The 20,818-nt window shown below is 44.9% G+C and overlaps 1 protein-coding gene across 1 annotated transcript in view; it reads right to left on the bottom strand.

Moving 5' to 3' along the window:
- The window catches only part of LOC139530557 (procathepsin L-like), a 51,543-nt gene that overhangs the window by 6,487 nt on the left and 24,238 nt on the right, over positions 1-20,818 (bottom strand). The window contains exons 4-7 of the mRNA XM_071327076.1: positions 3,069-3,266; positions 1,638-1,803; positions 953-1,061; positions 586-687 (exon numbers count right to left, since the gene is read on the bottom strand). Coding sequence (XP_071183177.1) covers positions 588-687; positions 953-1,061; positions 1,638-1,803; positions 3,069-3,266 — 573 coding nt within the window. The 3' untranslated portion in view covers positions 586-587. The remainder of the gene's footprint in view (positions 1-585; positions 688-952; positions 1,062-1,637; positions 1,804-3,068; positions 3,267-20,818) is intronic.

Raw genomic sequence — 20,818 nt, 5'->3', positions numbered from 1 at the left:
TTAAAAAAAATAGATTTTGAATTTCGCGCCCTGCACTTGAAATGGCAGTTGTCATAGGTGTACCTGTGTGGGGATTGCAGCCCAAACAGGTTTTAAGTTGATTTGGTATGTTTGTGTGGGAAAATGTGTGATGAATTTTCAAACGGAATTAACTTTTGGCCTTGCAAAGTATATACGTTTAGTTTACTTCTGGGTCTGCTTCAATCCAGTATGAATGTTTACTCAGTACACAAAAGCCCTTCTGTCTGAGAGGGAGAACACACAGTAAAGCTGTGTCATGTTATCCATTTGAATAATTGGGATAGACACTGCTAGTAGGGTCTATTTAATCTGTATCGCCGAAGCGTTACCGATTGCGCGATAGAAATGTAAAGGTAATTAAAGCAGTGAACGAAGTCTCTGCTGACACAGGAAAATTGCCTTCAAATTTCAGTCAAGCTGAACTTCCACGATACGGAATGAATAGAGCCCTTGGTTATTAAACTATAGATATAGTTGTGATCTAATGCTATGGTAACTAATGAGATAGTAAGCGAGTATAGATATACAGTCGTTGTAATAGACACCGATGCCCGCAAGACTCACCCTTAGACCAGGGGGTAGCTGGAAGCCGTGGCGATGCCACACTGGTTGTGCTTATTCCTGGACATCATTATGTAGCCCTTATCTCCCCAGTCAAGGCCCCAGCTAGAACACACACATCAAGCAAACACTTAGCATTTAGCAATGGCATAGCAACATTGATATTAGTGTGTTGGACCGCTTAAACCACCTGTTTTAAGCATCATAGTTTGTTCTTGGCACATTCGATCCCATTCTAACTAATAAGAGAGCCCATCTCTGACAGTACTGAGATTAGGAGATGCAACTGCAACACCATTGGCTTATGGCTGCTCTTGACCAATCAGATAGGCCTAGCTTGATTTCATACAGCGTACAGTATGTTGTTTACCTGTTCTTCACCAGCCAGTAGTCCTGGCCATCATCACTAGTGCCATAGCCCACAGCCAGCACACCATGATCCAGCTGATCGCTGCTGCAGTCTGGCTCATCATAGACACCTGGGAATGAACAACCGTTCGGTTATTCTCAATATACTGTACACACAATCAGCCTGGTATCAGTTTATATGTGTCACATATTGAATATTTTGCAAAGGATATGTATCAGGACTGTTGACGCCCAAGTCAATACATTGCTTTCAATCTACAAAACACACAAGGAGTGTTACTGTACATCTAAGAAAGATGATAACAAGTCACAGATCATTCAGTACACAGTTATGAACCATAACTTATGGCGTCTCAATGAAGCGTTCATAAGCCCTTTACAAAGGCCTACCTACATAAATCCTTAAATAATTCATGAGAAAATGTCATACTAATTAAAGGGTAGTATAAAACCTATGCCACATTTGTTAAAGAACCAGATGTCATGACCTGTTATTAGCTAAAGGGCTAAGGTTATAAAGGGTTTATAAAGGGTTTATGAAGGGTTTATTACGCTTTATAAGTTATAGTTTGTTTAAAGTTTGACCAAGATGACAAGTGTAGGTCCTGATTGATCTAGAGAGAGCCGGGTCTTAAAAGGCCTAACCTTATTCATCTGGAAAGAGGCATGTCTAAAAAAGACCTCACCTGATTTGTAGAGCTGGAAGGAGGAGTGTGCAGCAACAATGGCTACAGACACAGGTCCGACGGTGGCCACGGCCTGCTGCAGGGCGCTCTCGTCACCGCTGGTCATGTCAACATACCCGGTGCAGGTGGCACCCAGACTGTCTGGCTTGTAGTGGCACTTCTTGTCCTGTCATAGAAAGACATTGTTAAATATACACTGTAGAAATGTAGTTGCTAATTGTTTATGGCAAAAGTTCAGTAGAAAAGCATTATTTTGACTGTACGTTAAAATAATAAGTATTCTTAAAATTGGCCAAAAATAGCATGAACTAGTATAAGTAAGCACATATATTATATCCACACCTAAATGTGTCATTGTAAAATAATGCTCTCAACTGTCTGCTCCTTGTCTGATTATACTGCACCACTAAGCATTTATACTAGATGTCACTGTTGTGCTTCTTCCTTGAGTTAGGAGGTGGTCAATTCAGAATGTTGGAATTGACTCCAATTCAATTAATGAATTGAAATTAGAATCGAAATGGCCACACCCCACAATACCTAGAATTAGAATTTGAGTGACAGGAAGTAGAATTGAATTCAGTGCAATTAAAATAAATTCCACTCAGTCATAGAACATGAATTTCATTGAATCTGACAGTTCATTCTTGCAGATACCAAAGAATATATGACCTTTCTCTGGAAACAATGTTCATACTCTTTTAACCTTAGTGCTTATTATAGCCAAATATATTTACACCAACCATTTTTATTTGTTTGGCTTCTTTTTGAAGGCCTCAGGGTCAACTTGAGGGTTCAACTAATGCATTCTGGGAAATGTAGTTTTTACCCCATATTTTAAGAACATTAAGTGATTAATGAAATATAACAACTTAGAATATTCACATACAAGTTTTGTTTTCCTTGATCATTCACATTTTAAAAGTTTGTCCTGATAATCAATTGTTTCAACAATATTTTATATGCATGTATATAATAACATGTTTGATGTATTTATGTACAAGATGTAGGATTGTATAGACTACACCTATTACGGAATAGAATAATTAGAATTGAATTTCACTTTTCTATTCTATTTCCTTTCATTCAAATTCGAATTGCAATTTTGTATCCTGTTTATTACTTCAATTCAAATTAAATTCAAATTCAAGAATAGAATTTATGCTCTGTGTGGGGCTGATGTGGGCTGGCGTGAAAGGATGAATTTGATCCTATCTATACACTGATCTAAGGTCAGTTTGGCATTTCTCATTTCTAATGCTTAACCATTGGGCTTTAGGGAGAGCCATCTGATGCAAATCTGTACCTAAAGACAACTTCTATCAAGATCTGGGGTGTATTCATTAGGTACCAAATGGAAGAAAATGAACTGAAATGTTTTTAAACGTGTGGTCCTAATGAACACAACCCTGCCCACTGTTCAATGCTCACCTCAGCATGGTAGGCATAGGAGTCTTCAGTGTCCAGGCCTCCAGGGGCCAAGGACTTGATGTACTCGAAGGCCTGGTCCATGAGACCGCCCATGCAGACCATGTTGCCGAACTCACCGGAGCAGTCAACCAGCTGCTGCTCACTGAGGGACACCAGCTTATTGGTCTTCCTGTAGTGCTGGCCTTCCAAAGAGCCAGTCTGAGGGAGGGAGGGATGGAAGGAAGGAGGTGGGGGGGAGAAAAAGTACACTTAAACGGCCACACCAGTAGATATCTACTTTTTCGAGCTGAGAGACGATGGCCAGAGCTTACCCATGATATTACACAACGTCAATAAGTTATTGTTTTAGTCAAAGTATGATGTTTTGGGACAAATCCAAACTGCCAACTTCGTGCAAATCCGTGTGAATGTGATATATTTTCCTGTGATATGACACCCTACGTTTCGTTTCAGGAATGGGTTTATTTGAATGTTACCACTCACCAGCATGGCATTGCTTATTAATCAGAAACAGATGCAAAGTTATTCCTATTTGTGACTGAGATGAGCCAAAGAGCCTTGTGTCCACTTGGCTGCCTGAGCCGTGGCCTAAATGAAAAAAGGAGGTGCAAACTTGTGTTTTAGGACCTATACTTTTCCCCCTAGAAAATGATTATTATCCGTTGGATAATTTTGTAAATTCTCACTTATTTTTAATGTAGTCTCTATTAAATATCTTTATACATACAGTGTGGTCCAGTGCATTCGGAAAGTATTCAGACGCTTTGACTTTTTCCAGCCTTATTCTAAAATGTATAAAATCGTTTTTTCCCCTCATCCATCTACACACAATACCCCACAATGACAAAGCAAAAACAGGTTTTTAGAAATGTTTAAAAAATATATTTTAAAAACTGTAATATATTACATTTACAAAGCAAAAAACAGTTTTTGTAGATTTTCTTTTGCTTTAAGTTGTTAAAAACCTGTTACGGCTAGACGTTGCGCTAGTGGAACCCCTCGACAACATCCGGTGAAATGGCAGAGCGCCAAATTCAAATTAAATTACTATAAATATTAAACTTTCATGAAATCACACATGCAATACACCAAATTAAAGCTACACTTGTTGTTAATCCAGCCAACGTGTCAGATTTCAAAAAGGCTTTACGGCGAAAGCAAACCATGCGATTATCTGAGGATAGCACCCCACCAAACAAACACATGACATTCATATTTCAACCCGCCAGGCGCGACACGAAATGCAGAAATAGCGATATAATTCATGCCTTACCTTTGAAGATCTTCTTTTGTTGGCACTCCAATACGTCCCATAAACATCACAAACGGTCCTTTTGTTCGATAAATTCCGTCGTTATATCTCCAAAATATCCATTTATTTGGCGCGTTTGATCCAGAAAAACACTGGTTCCAACTCGCGCAACATGACTACAAAATATCTAATAAGTTACCTGGATCGGATCCCAGCCGGCGAACCAAAACAACGATGCCGTAAAAGGGGCAGACGAAGCGGTCTTCTGGCCAGGCTCTGGAGACGGGCACATCGCGCACCGCTCCCGAGCATACTACTCGCCAATGTCCAGTCTCTTGACAACAAGGTAGATGAAATCCGAGCAAGGGTAGAATTCCAGAGAGACATAAGAGACTAACGTTCTTTGCTTCACGGAAACATGGCTCACTCGCAGCAGCGCCTCTTCAACCTCAGGAGGCTGAAGAAATTCGGCTTGTTACCAAAAGCACTCACAAACTTTTACAGATGCACAATCGAGAGCATCCTGTCGGGCTGTATCACCGCCTGGTACGGCAACTGCTCCGCCCACAACCGTAAGGCTCTCCAGAGGGTAGTGAGGTCTGCACAACGCATCACCACGGGCAAACTACCTGCCCTCCAGGACACCTACACCACCCGATGTCACAGGAAGGCCATAAAGATCAAGGACAACAACCACCCCGAGCCACTGCCTGTTCACCCCGCTATCATCCAGAAGGCGAGGTCAGTACAGGTGCATCAAAGCAGGGACCGAGAGTCTGAAAAACAGCTTCTATCTCAAGGCCAACAGACTGTTAAACAGCCACCACTAACATTGAGTGGCAGCTGCCAACATACTGACTCAACTCCAGCAACTTTAATGATGTAAAAATTGATGAAAAATGTATCACTAGCCACTTTAAACAATGCCACTTCATATAATGTTTACATACCCTACATTACTCATCTCATATGTATATACTGTACTCGATACCATCTACTGCATCTTGCCTATGCCGTTCTGTACCATCACTCATTCATATATCTTTATGTACATATTCTTCATTCCTTTACACTTGTGTGTATAAGGTAGTTGTTGTGAAATTGTTAGGTTAGATTACTCGTTGGTTATTACTGCATTGTCGGAACTAGAAGCACAAGCATTTCGCTACACTCGCATTAACATCTGCTAACCATGTGTATGTGATAAATAAGATTTGATTTGATTTGTGCACCTGTTGCAAACATTTCTAACAACTTTCCTAATACAACTTTAGGTATTTTTTACGTAAATAGTCAATCAAATTTAAGACGGGATAAACTGCGTTCAATAGCGGATAAAAACAAAGTGGAGCGAGCTTTGAGGTCGCGCGCCCCCTAACAAACAGAACACTAGACTCGACCCTCATTCTGAACAGCCCTACTTATTCATTTCTCAAAGGAAAAACATCAACCAATTCCTAAAGACTGTTGACATCCAGTGGAAGCGATAGGAACTGAAAGCAAGTGCCACAGAAATCTAGATCCACATAGAAACCCCATTGAAAAGAGAGTGACCTCAATTTTCTTTTTTTCTGGATGGGTTTTATAAAGTTTTCACCTGCCATATCAGTTCTGTTATACTCACAGACATTATTCAAACCGTTTTAGAAACTGTATTTCCTATCTACATCTACCAATTATATGCATATCCTAGCTTCTGGGCCTGAGTAGCAGGCAGTTTACTTTGGGCACGCTTTTCATCTGGAAGTGAAAATACTGCCACCTAGCCCGAAGAGGTTAAAGCACCTTTGGCAGCGATTACAGCCTCAAGTCTTCCTTGTTATGATGCTACACGCTTGGCACACCTGTATTTCGGTAGTTTCTCCCATTCTTCTCTGCAGTTCCTCTCAAGCTCTGTCAGGTTGGATGCACAGCTATTTTCAGACTACAAAGGGAAGCACAGTCGCGAGCTGCCCAGTGACACGAACCTACCAGATGAGCTAAATCACTTCTATGCTCGCTTCGAGGCAAGCAACACCGAGGCATGCATGAGAGCATCAGCTGTTCCGGACGACTGTGTGATCACGCTCTTCGTAGCTGACGTGAGTAAGACCTTTAAACAGGTCAACATACACAAGGCTGCGGGGCCAGATGAATTACCAGAACGAATGCTCTGGACATGTGCTGACCAACTGGCAGGTGTCTTCACTGACATTTTCAACATGTCCCTGATTTGAGTCTGTAATACCGACATGTTTCAAGCAGACCACCATAGTCCCTGTGCCCAAAAACACAAAGGCAACCTGCCCAAATGACTACAGACCCGTAGCACTCACGTCCGTGGCCATGAAGTGCTTTGAAAGGTTGGTAATGGCTCACATCAACACCATTATCCCAGAAACCCTAGATCAACTCCAATTTGCATACCGCCCACAGATCCACAGATGATGCAATCTCTATTGCACTCCACACTGCCCTTTCCAACCTGGACAAAAGGAACACTTATGTGAGAATGCTATTCATTGACTACAGCTCAGCGTTCAACACCATAGTACCCTCAAAGATCATCACTAAGCTAAGGATCCTGGGACTAAACACCTCCCTCTGCAACTGGATCCTGGACTTCTTGACGGGCCGCCCCCAGGTGGTGAGGGTAGGTAGCAACACATCTGCGATGCTGATCCTCAACACTGGAGCTCCCCAGGGGAGCATGCTCAGTCCCCACCTGTACTCCCTGTTCACCCATGACTGCATTGCCGGGCACGACTCCAACACCATCATTAAGTTTGCAGACGACACAACAGTGGCCTGATCACCGACAACGACGAGAGAGCCTATAGGGAGGAGGTCAGAGACCTGGCCGGGTGGTGCCAAAATAACAACCTATCCCTCAACTTAACCAAGACAAAGGAGATGATTGTGGACTACAGGAAAAGGAGGACCGAGCACGTCCCCATTCTCATCGACGGGGCTGTGGTGGAGCAGGTTGAGAGCTTCAATTTCTTTGGTGTCCACATCAACAACAAACTAGAATCGTCCAAACACACCAAGACAGTCGTGAGAGGGCACGACAAAGCCTATTCCCCCTCAGGAAACTAAAAAGATTTGGCATGGGTTCAAAAGGTTCTACAGCTGCAACATCAAGAGCATCCTGACTGGTTGCATCACTGCCTGGTACGGCAAATGCTTGGCCTCTGACCGCAAGGCACTACAAAGGGTAGTGCGTTCGACCCAGTACATCACTGGGGCTAAGCTGCCTGCCATCCAGGACCTCTACACCAAGCGGTGTCAGAGGAAGGCCCTAAAAATTGTCAAAGACCCCAGCCACCCCAGTCATAGACTGTTCTCTCTACTACCGCATGGCAAGCGGTACCGGAGTGCCAAGTCTAGGACAAAAAGGCTTCTCAACAGTTTTTACCCCCAAGCCATAAGACTCCTGAACAGGTAATCACATGGCTACCCGGACTATTTGCACTGTGAGGCCCCCCCCGCAACCCCTCTTTTTACTCTGCTGCTACTCTCTGTTTATCATACAGTGGGGAGAACAAGTATTTGATACACTGCCGATTTTGCAAGTTTTCCTACTTACAAAGCATGTAGAGGTCTGTAATTTTTATCATAGGTACACTTCAACTGTGGGAGACGGAATCTAAAACAAAAATCCAGAAAATCACATTGTATGATTTTTAAGTAATTAATTTGCATTTTATTGCATGACATAAGTATTTGATACATCAGAAAAGCAGAACTTAATATTTGGTACAGAAACCTTTGTTTGCAATTACAGAGATCATACGTTTCCTGTAGTTCTTGACCAGGTTTGCACACACTGCAGCAGGGATTTTGGCCCACTCCTCCATACAGACCTTCTCCAGATCCTTCAGGTTTCGGGGCTGTTGCTGGGCAATACGGACTTTCAGCTCCCTCCAAAGATTTTCTATTGGGTTCAGGTCTGGAGACTGGCTAGGCCACTCCAGGACCTTGAGATGCTTCTTACGGAGCCACTCCTTAGTTGCCCTGGCTGTGTGTTTCGGGTCGTTGTCATGCTGGAAGACCCAGCCACGACCCATCTTCAATGCTCTTACTGAGGGAAGGAGGTTGTTGGCCAAGATCTCGCGATACATGGCCCCATACATCCTCCCCTCAATACGGTGCAGTCGTCCTGTCCCCTTTGCAGAAAAGCATCCCCAAAGAATGATGTTTCCACCTCCATGCTTCACGGTTGGGATGGTGTTCTTGGGGTTGTACTCATCCTTCTTCTTCCTCCAAACACGGCGAGTGGAGTTTAGACCAAAAAGCTCAATTTTTGTCTCATCAAACCACATGACCTTCTCCCACTCCTCCTCTGGATCATCCAGAGGGTCATTGGCAAACTTCAGACGGGCCTGGACATGCGCTGGCTTGAGCAAGGGGACCTTGCGTGCACTGCAGGATTTTAATCCATGACGGCGTAGTGTGTTACTAATGGTTTTCTTTGAGACTGTGATCCCAGCTCTCTTCAGGTCATTGACCAGGTCCTGCCGTGTAGTTCTGGGCTGATCCCTCACCTTCCTCATGATCATTGATGCCCCACGAGGTGAGATCTTGCATGGAGCCCCAGACCGAGGGTGATTGACCGTCATCTTGAACTTCTTCCATTTTCGAATAATTGCGCCAACAGTTGTTGCCTTCTCACCAAGCTGCTTGCCTATTGTCCTGTAACCCATCCCAGCCTTGTGCAGGTCTACAATTTTATCCCTGATGTCCTTACACAGCTCTCTGGTCTTGGCCATTGTGGAGAGGTTGGAGTCTGTTTGATTGAGTGTGTGGACAGGTGTCTTTTATACAGGTAACGAGCTCAAACAGGTGCAGTTAATACAGGTAATGAGTGGAGAACAGGTGGGCTTCTTAAAGAAAAACTAACAGGTCTGTGAGAGCCGGAATTCTTACTGGTCGGTAGGTGATCAAATACTTATGTCATGCAATAAAATGCAAATTAATTACTTAAAAATCATACAATGTGATTTTCTGGATTTTTGTTTTAGATTCCGTCTCTCATAGTTGAAGTGTACCTATGATAAAAATTACAGACCTCTACATGCTTTGTAAGTAGGAAAACCTGCAAAATCGGCAGTGTATCAAATACTTGTTCTCCCCACTGTATATGCATAGTCACTATAACTATACACTCATGTACATACTACCTCAATTGGGCCGACCAACCACTGCTCCCGCACATTGGCTAACCGGGCTATCTGCATTGTGTCCCACCCGCCACCCGCCAACCCCTCTTTTACGCTACTGCTACTCTCTGTTCATCATATATGCATAGTCACTTTAACCATATCTACATGTACATACTACCTCAATCAGCCTGACTAACCTGTGTCTGTATGTAGCCTCGCTACTTTTATACTCTCGCTACTGTATATAGCCTGTCTTTTTTACTGTTGTTTTTATTTCATTACCTACCTAATGTTCACCTAATACATTTTTGCACTATTGATTAGAGCCTGTAAGTAAGCATTTAACTGTAAGGTCTACTACACCTGTTGTATTCGGCGCACGTGACAAATAAACTTTGATTTGATCTCTCCAGAGATGTTTGATCTGGTTCAAGTCCAAACTTATTCCATTCAAGAATGATGGAGGACACTGTGTTCTTGGGGACCTTAATTTACCACAAGTGGACTCCAATCTAGTTGTAGAAACAGGATGTACCTGAGGTCAATTTTGAGTCTCATAGCAGAAGAGAAGGTCGATCACGGAGTCGTAGACTCGACACGGGAACAGAGGAGAGGTCCGAGGTTTCTTCCGAGCCCACAGGAAGATGTCCCGGGGCAGGCTGCGCCGACTTCAGGCAATGAGCATGGCAGAATGGGCTCCAGCCCATGATAGCACCAGCAGTCCAATCGATAAGAGGATTGTGCCACTGGAGCCATGAAAACCCCAATACCACGGGTACCTGAGGAGACTTGATGAGCATGAACTGCATGTACTCATTTTGGTTCCCTGACACTGGCAGGTTGATAGGAGTAGTATTGTGGGTGACACTGCCTATCGAGCACCCATCCAGCGCTCTGACATCCATGGGAATGGAGAGGGGCTGAGTGGGGATACCCAGCTCTGACACCAGGGTAGTGTCCATGAAACTCTCATCGGCCCCAGAGTCAACGAGTACCCGGAGAGATTTTGACTGTTCGCCCCACAGCAGGATGGCATGGAGAGGGGTACGAGTAAGGGGAGAAAGAAAATTCTCCATATGGCCCACCAGAGTACTTGTACCTACTGATGAGCCTGGTATTTTAATGGACAGGTAGACACGTAATGACCGGTAGTCCCACAATACAGACAACTCTTGGTGTTGTTGGGTTTTGAGAATGTGAAATGGTAAGTCCCGGAAGGTAAACCCAAACTGGTTAGTACCTGTAGGGTAAGTCCTAGGGGGTAAATCCCTAGTAGGTTGGTTCCTGCTAGTACTATAAAGTATAGAGTAAATCCCGGAAGGTAAACTCGAGCAGGCTAGTACCTGTAGGGTAAGTCCTAGGGGGTAAATCCCAATTGGGTTAGTTCATGTGACTGCTATAAATTTGGAGTAAGTCCTGAGCAGAATAGATCTGTTGAGGGTAAGTCACATAAGTCCCGAGCAGGAGAGTTCCTGTGGAGGGTAAAATTTCAAGAGTAAGTCACGAGCAGAATAGGTCTGTGGAGGGTAAAATCTCATAGATAAAGTCCCGAGCAGAAAGCCTGTGGAGGGCCAAATCTCATAGGGAGGGGGGAAGTCCTGAACAGGGTAGTCCTGTGGAGGGTAAAACCCTAGTCTAACGGTGTATTGGCCAGACCTGTAAGAAGGGTGGAAGCACAGTTGCAGTGGCCGTGAGAGCGCAGGGTGTGAGTGTGTGTGTGAAAGAGAGGTTAGTTTTATGCCCTGTTGGGGTGGTGAACCATGAGAGATTATGTGGAAATATGGGTTATCAATAATAGTGATATTTGAGGAAATACTGGAATAAGACATTAAGTCATCCGTATTCTCCAGTAATAGGTTCGCAGATGCTATAGTAACGGTTCTTATACAAGGTATTAAGTGCCGTGACCAATTAATTGTAATCCGGGGAAGAGGGTAGTGCTACCTTGGAAAATGACATGACGAACAATGTCACTGAGAAACGAACAATGTCACTGAGGGAGAGAGAGTAATGTATAACGTTTACATTATGTCAGGATATGTTATTGTTAGCCATCCTCTGGGAGGAGAAAAGACACCGTCTGGTATCAATAACCATGACAGCCTTGAGTTGGGGAGGAGTGAGCACTTTGGAGTAGAGGTCAGGTTAGAGGAAGAACAGATATAACTAAGGTTCTGTCTAGCCACAGATATGCATTGGCTGTTCAGATGTGGGGGAGGACACTCAGCCTAGGAGAAAGGGTTAAATATCAGTGCTTGTGTGACATGTCGTTTGTCTGAATCCAGCTGTATTGACCCTTTGGGAAGAATTACACTACAGGGGGTGCTGTTTCAACTTGGACATTTATCGTTCCCAAATTAAACTGCCTCGTACTCAATTCTTGCTCGTACAATATGCATATTATTATTACTATTGGATAGAAAACAATCTCTAGTTTCTAAAACCGTTTGAATTATGTCTGTGGGTGAACCAGAACTCTTTCTGCAGCGAAATCCATGACAGGAACTGCGAAGGTCTGAAAACGAGGCTCTGTTCTCAGATCAGTTTAAAGCCCTGTATGTATCCTATGGGTCGACATGAACTGCACCCGCCTTCCCCTGGATGTCAGTAACCAATGAGAAGTGGAATGGAGTGTCTACGTAGTTCTCAGAGCTTATAAAAGGCCAAGGAACGAAGTGAGCTCTCTTTTCGTCGTTCGTCATTGCGCAAAGCAAGACCTCAAGATGGCATTTTGAAACGCTCAGTTATCGGCCTTAGCTATATCCGTCTGTAATTTAATTCGATATAGGTGTTAGAAACATCATAACGAAGTTATTTTAAACCGAGTTATATCAGTTTATGCGAGTATATTGCTATTTTCGGAATTTCCTTAGTATTGCGTTTTGGGGATTTGGGCATGTTGTGGCCACATAGCTATTGTTAGCTGCTAATTCCGAAGTTGAAGACGACGTTTTACAACCAAGCAACGATTATTTTGGACAAAGGACACCCTGCCCAAGATTCTGATGGAAGCTCGTCCAAAAGTAAGAGCTATTTATGATGTTATTCCGTATTTATGTGGAAAAATGTAAACGCATTTGTCCGCCATTATTGCGGCACTAGTCTGGCTGTAACGCACACTGTATGTCTAGTAACGTTAATTTTAAAAATCTAACTCAGCGGTTGCATTAATAACTAATGCATCTTTCATTTGCTGTCCAACCTGTATTTTTTTGTCAATCTAATCGATAAATAATCGTAAACTTAGGTGCCTTTCCAAGATGGCGCCGGCCAGAATGCATGACCTGTTGCCACTGATCACATTGTATAACCACGATTTGTGCTGCTAAATATGCACATTTTCGAACAAAACCTATATGCATTGTGTAATATGATGTTACAGGACTGTCATCTGACGAAGTATATCAAGGTTAGTCAAAAATTATATATCTTTTGCTGTATTGTTACGATCGCTAACCTGTGCTGCTGGTAAATTGCTTGTGTTTCTGGCTATTGTGCTAAGCTAATATAATGCTATATTGTGTTTTCGCTGTAAAACACTTAAAAAATCTGACATTTTGGCTGGATTCACAAGATGTTGGGCTTTCATTTGCTGTACGCTGTGTATTTTTCAGAAATGTTTTAAGATGAGTAATTAGGTATTTGACGTTGGTCTCTGTAATTATTCTGGCAGCTTCGGCACTATTTCAGATTGCAGCTGCAATGTAGAACTGTGATTTATACCTGAAATATGCACATTTTTCTAAAAAAACATATGCTATACAATAAATATGTTATCAGACTGTCATCTTATGAAGTTGTTTCTTGGTTAGTGGCTATTTATATCTTTATTTGGTCGAATTAGTGATGGCTACTGATGGAGTAAAAAACTGGTGGAGTAAAAAAAGTAATGTCTTTTGCTAATGTGGTTAGCTAATAGATTTACATATTGTGTCTTCCCTGTAAAACATTTTAAAAATCAGAAATGATGGCTGGATTCACAAGATGTGTATCTTTCATCTGGTGTCTTGGACTTGTGATTTAATGATATTTAGATGCTAGTATTTACTTGTGACGCTATGCTAGGCTATGCTAGTCAGCTTTTTTATTGTGGGGGGTGCTCCCGGATCCGGGTTTGGGAGGAATTAGAGGTTAAGCTTCTCTAATGTCCGTGAGTTATTTACTCTGAAAGTTAGAACCTAACAGTGTTAAGTCTGCATAAACGTTCGGCTGGAGACAACCAACTCTGCCGAGTTGCATCGGCTCCGTAAGAGACTTGTCGGCAGACCTTGGAGACTGTCAGGGGAAATCGGGTAACCTCGGATTCTCTCGGGAACGTAGACGCTGGGGACTCCTCGGTGGGATCCTTAGGCGAGGGAGTGGGACCGGAATCAGACCTCCTCTCCCTCCTACTTTCCCGTAGCCGCCCATTGATCCGGATGGTCAAGGCGACGAGCGAGTCAAGATCTGTAGGCAGCTCCTGGGCTGCGAGCTCGTCTTTTACTTCCTCCAATAATTCGTGAAGGAACGTGTCAAATAGGGATTCTGGGTTCCAGGCACTCTCGGTAGCCAATGTGCGGAAATCAACCGCATAGTCTGCCACACTGCGGGAGTCTTGACGAAGATGGAGTACCTTTCGGGCAGCCTCTCTCCCAGACAACTGAGAATCTAAAAACTTTTTCACCTCAGCCACGAACTCCTCCAGACTGAAGCACACGGCTTGTTGTTCCCACACCACCGTAGCCCAGGCGAGAGCCCACATCAGCGTTATAAGGTACGCTATCTTCGAGCGGTCCGAGGGAAAGGACGAGGGCTGCAGCTCAAAGATGAGGGAGCACTGGGAGAGAAACTCCCGACAGGTTCCTGAGACGGTAAGCAGGGTTCTCGGGTAGCCGTGGTAGCCTGGCGAGAGGCGCTGCTGAAAGCGGGGTTACTGAGGGGCTGGGAGGTTACTGTCATGGCTGGCTGCCTAACAGACAATGATTGGTCCAGCAAATATACGAAGTAACTCCTCGTGTCTCCTTGGGAGGAGACAGCGTTGCGGAGCTGGTCCGAGTCTGCTGGGTCAGTCATGGCCAGTTCGTACTAACACGACTCAGTATAAGACCCAGATGCAGACACAGGAGAGAGACGGAAGATTCAAGATATAGAGAAGTTTATTAAAACCACAAGAGGCAGGAAAAGGGCAGGTCGAGGATAGGCGGAGGTTCGTAACCAGGTCCGAGTCTGATAGGTACAGGGCGGCAGGTAGCCTAAGGGTCAGGACAGGCAGAAGTTCGTAAACCAGGTCAGAGTCAGATAGGTACAGGACGGCAGGCAGGCTTGGGGTCAGGGCAGGCAGAATAGGTCGGAACCGGAAGAACTAGAAAACAGGGACTAGAGAGAACAGGAGTACAGGAAAAACACGCTGGTAGGCTTGAAGGAGACAAGATGAACTGGCAACAGAGAAACAGAAAACACAGGTACTGTATAAATGCATAGAGATAAATGGGGAAAATGGGCAACACCTGGAGGGAGGTGGAGACAAGCACTTGACAGGTGAAACAGATCAGGGTGTGACACTTAAGTATCAAAAGTAAATGTAATTGCTCAAATATAATTAAGTATCAAAAGTTAAAGTAAATGTATAAATCCTTTCAAATTCCTTATATTAAGCAAACCACATGGCACAATTTTTCATTTTGTTACATTTTTTATTTATTTTTTATTTTTTACAAATGAAGCCAGATCAGAGGCAGTAGAGATGATGTTGATGATTAACTACCAGAGAGAGAGACCAAATCAAGACGCTGGACAGAGTGGATTTCAGTTGTAACAAAAAGGCAGTTTATTGGCACAAAGATATCTTGTCCTGCAGTTTAGCGTGCACGGACCTAATCATATGGCTCGGAAGGAGCCAGCTGAAAAAGGGTCCTAAACAGAGGTTACAGCAGATTTTATACATGGAACAATGTAGGTAGAGTCTCGTCGTGTTGGTCTTCTGACTGGTCCTGAAGAGTTGGAGGCAGGCCTGCTCTAGCCAGAACAGGAGCCCCATTGGTGCACAGCAGAGTCCTCTGCTCTTGGCACCCGACCAGTAGAGAGGGAAGTGAAGTGTGTGTGTTCATGCGATGTAATGTTTGTGTGTCCAGGAGTCATGAGATAAGGGGAACTGTAACTGGCAGTTACTGTCTGGGGCTAGGGGGTTTCCTGATTAGAGGGATGTGAGCAATTACTTAAGTCAGGCGGTTTAGTTTGGCGCTTCTATAACTGTTTTGTGCGGTCAGCATCCTTGTCACAATGGGGTACCATTGTGTCAATGGGGAACCTTGTTCTGTGCAACAGCAGTCTTGTGTTTTAGTCATGGGGTGTGTTGTGCAAGCTTTTAATCCTATGGTCACAAGCAGGCTCTAAAGCAGCCGGAGGGCCCTAGGCCAGTATATGAATATATGTATATATGACAATGACCAGGGCGGTTCTCTTGAAGTGCGTGAATTTGACAATTTTCCTGTTCTGCTAAGCATTCAAAATATAGCGAGTACTTCTGGGTGTCAGGGAAAACGTATGGAGTAAAAAAGTACATAATTTTTTATTAAGAATGTAGTGGAGTAAAAATAAGTTGTCAAAAAATATAAATAGTAAAGTAAAGTTCTGATACCACAAAAAATGACTAAAGCTCCTTAGGGATAGGGGGCAGAATTTGGAAGTTTGGATGATTGAGGTGCCCAAAGTAAATTGCCTCTTACTCAGGCCAAGAAGCTAGGATATGCATATAATTGGTAGTATTGGATAGAAAACACTCCAAAACTTTCCAAAACTGTTAAAATAATGTCTGTGAGCATAACAGAACTGATATAGCAAATTTATTTTTTGGAGGTGACACCATTTAAAATGCCTGTCTATGGGGAAATCAATGGAATAACTCCCAGATTGCAGTTCCTAGGGCTTCCAGCAGATGTCAACAGTCTTTAGAAAGAGTTTCAGGCTTGTTTTTTGAAAAATGAGCTAGAATTTGTAGTTTTTGTAAGTGGCTCCCATTTTGGCTGTAGTGTTGTGGCGCACGTCGGTGAGGGCGCACACTTCGTTATTTATCTCTGGTAATGAACATACTATTCTCCATCTTAAATTTTATAGTTTATTTACATATTAGGGTACCTGAGGATTGATTAGAAACGTTGTTTGACTTGTTTGGACGAAGTTTATTGGTAACTTTCGGGATTCATTTGTTTGCATTTTGAACGAGGGAAACCGGTGGATTACTGAGTCAAGCGCGCCAACTAAATTGACTTTTTGGGGATATAAAGAAGGACTTTATCGAACAAAAGGACCATTTGTGATGTAGCTGGGACCCTTTGGATTGCAAGCAGGAAGATCTTCAAAGGTAAGTGATTTATTTTATCGCAATTTCTGACTTTCGTAACGCCTCTGCTTGGTTGGAAACTGTTTGTAATGCTTTTGTACGCGGGGCGCTGTCCTCAGATAATCACATGGTGAGCTTTCGCCATAAAGCCTTTTTGAAATCTGACAAATCTGGATTAAGAAGGAGTTAACCTTTTGTCAATAGGGGGAGCTGTTAGCACTTTTTTTTTTTTTGACATTGCCAAATTAAACTGCCTAGTACTCAATTCTTGCTCGTACAATATGCATATTATTGTTATTATTGGATAGAAAACACTCTCTAGTTTCTATAACCGTTGGAATTATGTCTCGGAGTGGAACAGAACTCATTCTACAGAACTTTTCCTGACAGGGAGTGAGATTTCAGAAATCTTGGCCTCTGGTCCCAGGTCAGTTTTAATGTCCCTGTGAATGCTATGAGGATACAAACACTGCCTACGCCTTCCTCTAGATGTCAGTAAGTGGTGACAATTTGAATGGAGTCGATTGCGCAATCAGGGCCTGTATAAAACACCAAAGACCGGAAGGAGCTTTCTTTCGGTCCCTGCGCTCGACGCACAATGTACGTCGGACTGGGCTCTTTCCAAGCCTTGGTTTAGCCAGTAATATATCGCCGGTCATGTTTTTACCCGTTATAGGTGTTAAAAACATCATAAGGTAGTTAATTTAAACCGTTTTATAGCAATTTATATCCGTTTAGTGCGATTTTGAGGCATTTATTTGTGACGTCCTTCCATGAGCTGGGCACTTATCCTGTACATACCGAACGTTAGTGGCCATTTCGAGGCCAAGAGGAGAAGTCAGGAGGGAGGGGTTCCTGAAAAAGTGCAAAGGCCTCATTAGGGTCCTCAACCTCCAAAAGCGGGTACATATGGGCCTGGTCCTTGGGCATAGGGGTAATGGCAGTGGTAATCAATCTAGTGGCTAATGTGCGAGCGCAAGGAATACAGCAACAACCGCACAGGGTTAGGATAGCCACAAAAACAGCAACGGACACTAGGACAGAGGAGATCAGGGTCTTATATTTACCAAACGCATCCATCCAGGAGTCCCACATAGTAGTGTCAACTCCGGAGTGTTGTTTCATCTTCCCATTAAGCGTGCGAAGACCCTCTACGGCGACAGTAAGACTACCATCATTCGCTGTATTATTGGGAATGAAAGTACAACATTGCTCCCCGAACATGGCACAAACACCTCCGCGTTCAGCCAACAACATATCTACCGCGATTCTATTTTGAAATGCCATCAGGGATGTAGCTGCCAATTGGCCATGGACCGCCTCGAAGCCTTGTTAACCAAAATCACACATTATTAACCAAAAAAAACGAGAAAATGTTAAACCCTCAGGTCCATCCCTCTATACAACCTGTACCAGGTGGGCTCGTCGCCACCCGGGAACTTCAAACCTTCACAACAGGGAGGACAAACATCACTTTTTATTCATTCGACAACATCAACTACAGCAAACCAAGGGTCCTCCTCTGTCAGGCCCACTCTCCTGCGAAAGCTTGATTCCGTATCAGCCTCTCCAACTGGAGCATCAAGCAACGGCATCATACCAGAGGTCCTTGCCACATCTGTAACAGACTTCTTCAAACAAGGTATGATACAGGCAGCACAGCACATGAGCATAAGAAAAACAACAACTAGGGTCAGAAATCCAGTAATCATCACTGCAGTGTACTTACCAAACCAACCACCCAGCCAGGGAAACAGTCCACTCTCCTCCACACCTGCAAGACCCTTCATCTCCACCGATAACCTTGCCTACCCACTCAGAGCTTTTGAAATGCTCCCATCCGGACTAGTATTGTTAGGGACAAACGTGCAACACTGTTCTCCAATCATTTTACATACACCTCCCTGGTTGGCCAGAATCATGTCCAGTGCTAGTCTATTTTGTCTACTGGTTTGAGACGCAGCACCCAATTGTTCAGCCATCCCCGTAAGTGCTGTGTGGGTGTAGTTAACAAATCGCTGTTAATTATAATAAAGATAATTGATCCAGGCATTTTGTTTAGTATCAACAATAGCTGGGCCAATGGTGGACATCAGATGCCACAGACCATCATTTCTGTTTAATGCCTGGCATTCGTGGGGGACCCCTATTGGGACCCCCAACAGGTTGGTGTGGATTTTATCTGTACCCTCGGACCAAGGAGCGTCACGGTTTGTCACACCCTGGCCTTAGTTATCTTTGTTTTCTTTATTATTTTAGTTAGGTCAGGGTGTGACATGGGGAATGTTTGTGTTTTGTCTCGTTTCGGGTGGTTTTATGGAAAAGGGGGTGTTGGGTTTAGTGTATGGGTTTGTGTTGAGTGAATGTTTCTAGGTATGTCTATGGTTGAGTGAATGTTTCTAGGTATGTCTATGGTTGCCTGAGTGGTTCTCAATCAGAGACAGATGTCTTTCATTTGTCTCTGATTGGGAGCCATATTTTAGGCAGCCATGGGCATCATGTTTTTGTTGGGTCATTGTCTAGGTCTGTGTCTGTGTCTAGGTTGCATGTTTGCATTTTGTTCGGTTATAGCTTCACGGTCGTCTATTTGTTGTTTTGCTTCATTCGTTCATCTCCTAAATAAAGAGAAGATGTATTTTTCACACGCTGCGCCTTGGTCCTCTCTCTCTCCCTTTGACGTTCGTGACAGAATGACCCAACCATTCAGGACCAAGCAGCGTGAAAGGAGGGAACCAGAGCCAGTTGTGCGGATATTGGAGGTGAGCAACGGGAATGATACAGAGACTGTTAAGGATTTATTGAGGAGTTTGGAGGAGAGTGAAATGAGGGAGCTGCTGTGTTGGTGCGTGAGGCACGACATCCACCCGACAGAGCGTGTGCGGGATGTGATGTTACCTGAGTCAGTTCTCCATGCTCGTCCTGAGTTGCGTGCTAACCGTCTGGGAATGACAGTTCCACGAACTAGGTCTCCTGTGTGCCTCCCTAGTCCTGCTCCTCCTGTAGCACCTTCCCGCTCTAGCCCGGTACCACCAATTCCGGCACCACACACCAGGCTTCCAGTGTGTCTCCAGAGCCCTGTTCTTCCTCCACGCACTCGCCCTATGGTGCGTGTCTCCAGCCCGGTACCACCAGTGCCGGCACCACGCACTAGGCCTAATGTGCGTCTCCAGAGCCCTGTACGCACTGTTGCTTCTCCCCGCACTCGCCCTGAGGTGCGTGCCCTCAGCCCGGTACCACCTGTGCCGGTACCACGCACTAGACCTATAGTGCGCTTTGAGAGCCCAGTGTGTCCTGTAACTGTTCCCCGCACTAGCCCTAAGATGCGTGTCCCCAGCCCGGTACCACCAGTTCCGGCACCACGCACTAGGCCTAATGTGCGTATCCAGGGTCCAGTATGCCCTGTTCCTTCTCCCCGCACTAGCCTTCAGGTGCGTGTCCCCAGCCCGGTACCACCAGTTCCGGCACCACGCACCAGGCCTATAGTGCGCCTCAGCCGGCCAGAGCTGCCCGTCTACCCAGTGCCATCTGAGTCATCCGTCTACCCAGCGCCGTTTGAGTCATCCGTCTACCCAGCGCCGTCTGAGTCGCCCGTCTGCCCAGCGCCGTCTGAGTCGCCCGTCTGCCCAGCGCCGTCTGAGTCGCCCGTCTGCCCAGCGCCGTCTGAGTCGCCCGTCTGCCCAGCGCCGTCTGAGTCGCCCGTCTGCCCAGCGCCGTCTGAGTCGCCCGTCTGCCCAGCGCCGTCTGAGTCGCCCGTCTGCCCAGCGCCGTCTGAGTCGCCCGTCTGCCCAGCGCCGTCTGAGTCGCCCGTCTGCCCAGCGCCGTCTGAGTCGCCCGTCTGCCCAGCGCCGTCTGAGTCGCCCGTCTGCCCAGCGCCGTCTGAGTCGCCCGTCTGCCCAGCGCCGTCTGAGTCGCCCGTCTGCCCAGCGCCGTCTGAGTCGCCCGTCTGCCCAGCGCCGTCTGAGTCGCCCGTCTGCCCAGCGCCGTCTGAGTCGCCCGTCTGCCCAGCGCCGTCTGAGTCGCCCGTCTGCCCAGCGCC

Source organism: Salvelinus alpinus, chromosome 9, assembly GCF_045679555.1.
Source record: "Salvelinus alpinus chromosome 9, SLU_Salpinus.1, whole genome shotgun sequence".
Lineage (NCBI taxonomy): Eukaryota > Metazoa > Chordata > Actinopteri > Salmoniformes > Salmonidae > Salvelinus > Salvelinus alpinus.
This window is presented reverse-complemented; position numbering and strand designations above follow the sequence as displayed.